General features: G+C 45.3%; 1 protein-coding gene across 1 annotated transcript in view; it reads right to left on the bottom strand.

Moving 5' to 3' along the window:
* Positions 1–2,835: 2,835 nt before the first annotated feature.
* The window catches only part of slc30a2 (solute carrier family 30 member 2), an 80,581-nt gene continuing 77,416 nt past the window's right edge, over positions 2,836–6,000 (bottom strand). The window contains exons 7-8 of the mRNA XM_041187437.1: positions 4,045–4,179; positions 2,836–2,981 (exon numbers count right to left, since the gene is read on the bottom strand). Of these exons, the coding sequence (XP_041043371.1) occupies positions 2,836–2,981; positions 4,045–4,179 (281 nt within the window). The remainder of the gene's footprint in view (positions 2,982–4,044; positions 4,180–6,000) is intronic.

Here is a 6,000-nt window from a genome sequence, read left to right as displayed (position 1 = left end):
GCCACCACGGGCTGCTCTGTGCAGGAGCTTCCTCCCTACCCCCAGTGATGGTCAGGCCACCCATGCAAGCAACACGGAGGCACCAAAGGGCCACCAAGTGCTCCATACCATACCCCCCACTCCCTCAGCACAGACTTCGAGCCCACCACACTTCACTGGTCCGCGGAGCAGTTGGACAGCACACATTGTACAATCTCCTCACCAACACTGGCCATGTAACAGTTACTGCTGGAGGTGCTCACAGCCCCTTGCAATCTCAGCATCCTGGTTTGGACCAGTGACCCCCATGTCACAGGTTGACAGGGCAGCCATGCAGTGCACTCACCTCTGGCCATCCGAGGGGTGACCAGCACTGTCCGGGAAGCATTAAGGGGCGGTCACACAGGGCCAAGATTTGATAAGTACAGCCATGATAACCACGTCTCTCACTCTTTCATGCTGCAGGAGGACCACATCAGGATCATGGATCCTGGTGACCTAGCCGTGTGCCTGATGGCCGACAGAGAGTGTAGAAGACAGAGGAGAGAGTGACTGAGGCTCCTGGCTGCACAAAGGCAGGAGCAGCAACCTCATGAAGAAGGGGCAGCAGGTGCTCCCGCACACAGCGCCCAGGAGTGACAGTGAGCCATGGCTGGTCAGTGCCTAGCAACACCCAGGGTCTATAGACACCGCCTGCCATTCCTGCAGATGACTGAGAACCAGTGTCGCCGACGACTGCACATGTTTAGGGAGCTGGTGGCTCACATCTGCCACTTACTGGAGGACTTGGCACCAAGGGGACATGGAGGGCATCCAGTGGCTGTGAAAGTGACTGTGGTGCTCAATTTCTACACCAGTGGCTCCTTTCAGGGCTCCACAGGTGACCTCTGTGGGTTTCACAATCTGCCGCCCACAAGTGTATCCATGAGGTCACAGATACCATCTTCTCCATGGCAACAACTTTGTGCATTTCGCCCAGGACTGGGACAGCCAGGATACAAGGGCCATTGGATTCGCCCTGATCTCAGGATTCCCACAGGTGCAGGGTGCGATCGACTGCACTCATGTGGTACTCAGGTCTCCATCGCTACACTCGATGGACTTCATCTACCACAAGGGCTTCCACTCACTGAACGTGCAGCTGGTGTGTGACCACCACAAACACATCCTGCAGGTGTGTGCACAGTTTCCAGAGAGTGTGCACGATGCCTACATCCTGAGTCGCTCGCAGATCCCTGCAGTCTTCCAGGGTCCACAGAGGCTGCAGCGTTGGCTCCTCGGGGACCAGGGTAGAGGCTATGACTGACGACACCCGTGCAATAACCTCAGGCTGCAGCAGAGCGACGCTATAATTAGGCTCATGCTGTAGCTTGCACCTTTATTTTGTTTAGTGACCAATTTGAAAGTAAATTCAAATTGCTTGGAGCCTCTGGATCATGGTTTCTGTCGGCTGTTTCCCAGATGTGCCTGGGGAAGCAAGGAGGGATAATTAGTGCATGGCAGGGGCCTGTGAAACAGGACACGTCACTCACAGCATGGTTGTCTGATGGATGTCGCACTGCTGGATCCTCACTTGGTAGAGCAGCGCTGACCTCACTGTCAGCTGGATGGCTCTGGTTTCAAATTCTGTCAGAACTTTGATTTCCGGTATCCCTCCACCTGTCTGCGACCTTTCCCCCCTGTTGTGAGCCAGTTTGTCCTGCATGGATAGAGATGGAGAGAATGTAAGCAGGATGCCTGCCGGGCCAATGATAAATGTGCCTGACCTGTGTGGGTGGTGAATAGTCCCATGGATGGGATGAGGACAATGAAGGTGTGTGTGGGGGAGTGAATGGTGATGTCCCTTGGGCTGGTAGTGAGTGAGAGCCCTGTGGGTGTGTGATGGGTTTGTGAATGTGTGATGAAAAGAGTGACTTACCCTGGTGGAACGGAGGAGATTATTCATCCGCACGTGGCACTGGGTGACTGTCCTCCTCTGCCACTGTCGCTGCCACCACCTCCCAAGCCAGGTTGGCGACATTTCTACCCATCCTGCAGCCAGAGCGAGGGTAGAGCACATCCCGGCGGCCTCCATAGCATCCAGCAGTCGCTCGAGGGACCCGTCGTTGAAGCGGGGGCGGGGTGGGGGGGGCTGCAGCCTTTCTTCCTTTGCTGGCCGTGTCTCCTGGGCAGCGGTGGTGAGCTGGTGGTGATGAGCACTTTGCTGGTGGCTGCCTTTTAAAGATGGCGGCCAGCGTGATGTAACAGCGGGGTGATGGTCAGCGGGCGAATGAGAGGCGGAAATGGAAATGGCGTGTTTCCTAAGAATGCATAAATAATGAGGTGGCTCGGGAAGATACGGCGTGAAAACCCGCCATTCTCATCAGTGGGTAGGACTCCATTTTACCCACCCGCTACCGCACTTAGTGCAATACTGGGAAAATTCCACCCCTACTCTCTTATCTTAGCTCCATAAATACAAGAAACATACCTAATTTTTAGATCTTGGCTGTATGCTTCCACAAGTTGTGCCTAATTATTAATGTACTGTTACATACTAAGAGTTGTTAAACTTGCACTCAATTCTCTGTTGACCACCCCCCACCCCAGAGTTATCAGAAGTCCTATTGATTTGGTTAACCGCACAGCAGGGTTTCTACACATTCTGGAACAATTTGATCTCTCCTTCCTATTTTCTTCTTCATTTGAATTTTTGCTTTGCAGAGGGAAATTGAGTCTTGTACTAAAAGTGTTTATTCCACTACTCTGCAGTAGGGTAAACTGGAGTAGGTTTTTGAAAATCCTGTAAAATACAGAGACAAATATACAACACAACAACAAATGGCACCTCCTAGGATCTTAAATTTGAAAGAAAGCTTAGTCTTTTGGATCTTGGCACAGCCTGCAGTCTAACATGTCCTCTGAGAATTTTTCCACTTGAATTGTCGTGGTGTGGAAGGTAAACTTGCTTCGAAGGATTTCTGTGGTTTCCTTCAACACAGTTTGAGCATCTGCATTCTCCTCTGTAATGGCAAGAGCATAATTAACAGAAGGCAACGAGCAGTTGTTTCAAGCTGCAGATTTCTCTAGTTGCCTCTCCAAGCTCCACTACCTCACTCTGTTTTAAAGAGATGACCCAGAGAAATAGCTATTTAATCCTTAGTGGTTTATAAGGTAAATTACTTTTCTTCTTTTAAGACAGACATCGCACAACTTCAGCTAAAGGATTGCTAAGTGATATTAATCTGCTTAAAGTGATTACTGTATGAATGGTACTGTTGATGCTAAAAAAAATAACCCTCCCTTTGGTCTTCTCTTTTAGTTTTTAAAATTTCCCACATCTATTGAGAGAAACCTTCAGTTGGAGCACTGCTTGCACCAGTCCTCAGAGGCCTGCATTTACCATTAACCACAACCCCATTTAGGGAGCATTTATACATACAGGCATCCATTCATCTCTGATGGTCTGAAGCTGGAAGAGGCAGCCAAACAATTAGTGTTGATAAAAGAAAAGAGAATAACATCATTCTCAATAGTAATGATCACAGAATCACAGGACTGTTGCATGGCAGAAGGAGGCCATTTGGCCCATCATGTCTGCAACAGTTGTCTGAGCAGTTCACCTAATATCATTCCCCTGCCTTCTCCCTGTAACCTTGCACATTGTTCCCTTGCAGGTAACAGTCTGATGCCTGTTTGAATGCTTTAGTTGAACCTGCGTCCACCACACTCTCAAGCAATGTATTCCAGACCCTAACCACTTGCTGCGTGAGAAATCTTCTCCTCATATCATTTTTTTGTTTAATTTGCCACTTACTTTAAATCTGTGCCTTCTCATTCTCGATCCTTTCATGAGTGGGGCAGTTTCTCCCCATCTACCATGTCCAGACCCCTCATAATTTTGAATATCTCTATCAAATTTCCGCTCAGTCTTCTTTTCTCTAAGGAAAACAGTCCTAACTTCGGTAATCTATCTTCATAACCACAATAAGCACTTGAATGGCCACACAACGACAAATATTTCATATCTAAATTGAAAGATAAAATTAAATGGTTATAGCAAAGTGTGATTATAGCATTACTCACCTATGGCAATGTGAACAGAAAGCACAGGCTGGTTTAATGTCAGGGCCCAGAGCTGGAGACTATGCATGGCTTTCACTCCTTTAATGGAAAGAAGAATTTCCTTCACTGAATTGAAGTCCATTCCTTTTGGGGTACCTGAGCAGGGAAAGTAGGATTTGTTTTATTCATTTACTTCAAAGAATAATATTTGTTCAAAATAGGAAGTGATACAAAGAAATTTTCTATGGTAATTTTTTTCTCGAGGAATTGAATTCCAAAATATTCTTCTCTTCTAAAATCATAGCAAAATTTACACCATTTCTCACACCAGCTGCTTGCTCAATTGAACCTACAAGTTCACTGAACAGAGTCTTTAGTTTATCAGTTTTTAATGAATTGAGTATTGTTCAAAGACATTTTGTCAAAGCTTTTTTGTCTTGCACTCATCAGGATAATTCACAAGAATACCAATGTAAGGGAAAACAACAATATTTATACTGTATGAGAACAGAATGCTGATTTGATGGAAAGTGGACTCTGATTGGTAGAGGCGTTCCTGTGGAGGATGCATCAGTTGATGGTGATTGACAGGTAACTGCCAAGCATTGTTTGAAAGTTAAACCAGATAGCTTGACTATAATTGTTCAAGGCATTGCCCTGAGGAATGAACCAATGAATAGCTGTCACTTATTTTGTTTAGCTGAAACAGGCACAATGTGTGTACATGTTCTTTCTGTCTGCAAAGAACAGGGCCTTGTGTATTAACATATGTAGATTCCAGTACATGCAAAAGACCGGGAGCCCGACTGACAATCTTAAATTAGATGTCAGTATAATTCTTAGCACACTGAACTCAGTTCTGTTGAAGGGTCATGAGGACTCGAAACGTCAACTCTTTTCTTCTCCGCCGATGCTGCCAGACCTGCTGAGTTTTTCCAGGTAATTCTCTTTTTGTTTTGGATTTCCAGCATCCGCAGTTTTTTGTTTTTATCTCTATTATTATTATTTAGCAAATGTTGGCCAATCAAGGAATCACATCTAACGTTGGGCACCATGTTTTGAGTTATGCAAACATGAGCTTGTACACTGTCCAACATTAGATGTGATTCTGCAATTGGACAACATTTGCTAAATAATTCTGTGTGCTAAGAATTACACTGACAACTAATTTAAGATTGTCAGTAAAGCTTGCAGTGTGGTGCATTTGCATGAACTGGGAGCTACATATACACAGCGCACTGTTCTTTGCAGACAGAAAGAACATACGCACATCATGCCTGTTTCAGCTAAACAAAATAAATGATAGCCTTTCACTGGTTCATTCCTCAGAGCAAGGCCTTGACTAATCAGAATCAAGCTGCCTGGTTTAAATTTCAAACAATGCTTGGCAGTTAACTGTCAGTCACCATCAACTCGTGCATTCCCCATGGCAATGTCTCTACCAATCAGAGTCCACTTGCCAACCAATCAGCACTCTCTTCTCATATGGTACAAATTTGTTGGTTTTCCCTTACATTAGTATCCTTGCAAATTGGCCCAATGAGTACAATATGATAAGCTACAACAAATTTTTTTTCAGCAATACTTAAGTTCTGTACTACCTTTGTCTTTATAAATTCGGGTTTCACCATTCTCGAAGCCTCACTCAACAGCCTCCTCTTAAAGAAAAGAAATAAGAAACAGGCTGCCTTGTTCCAGCTAGCAGACAAGAAGTGTGTATTTTGTGGTCATCTGAACATTAGCATTAGCACAGTGTTAGCACCTTGAGCACCATGCTCTATCACCTCAGATGCAGCAATCACTGTCCATTGAACTGCAATGAAGGTATTGTGCATTTCCAACATTTTGTAATTTTAATTTAAGTAAAAATACATTCTCCTGATGTATTTATTAGATTTTCTTTTGTTGCCATAAATCTGTACTTATGTTTGAACAAAATGTTTGCTCATCTATCTGGTATTTTGATCCTATACACAG

Source organism: Carcharodon carcharias, chromosome 5 (assembly GCF_017639515.1).
Source record: "Carcharodon carcharias isolate sCarCar2 chromosome 5, sCarCar2.pri, whole genome shotgun sequence".
NCBI classification, from domain to species: Eukaryota; Metazoa; Chordata; class Chondrichthyes; order Lamniformes; family Lamnidae; genus Carcharodon; species Carcharodon carcharias.
The sequence above is the reverse complement of the archived record's forward strand: the minus strand, read 5'-3'. Positions and strand labels throughout refer to the sequence as shown.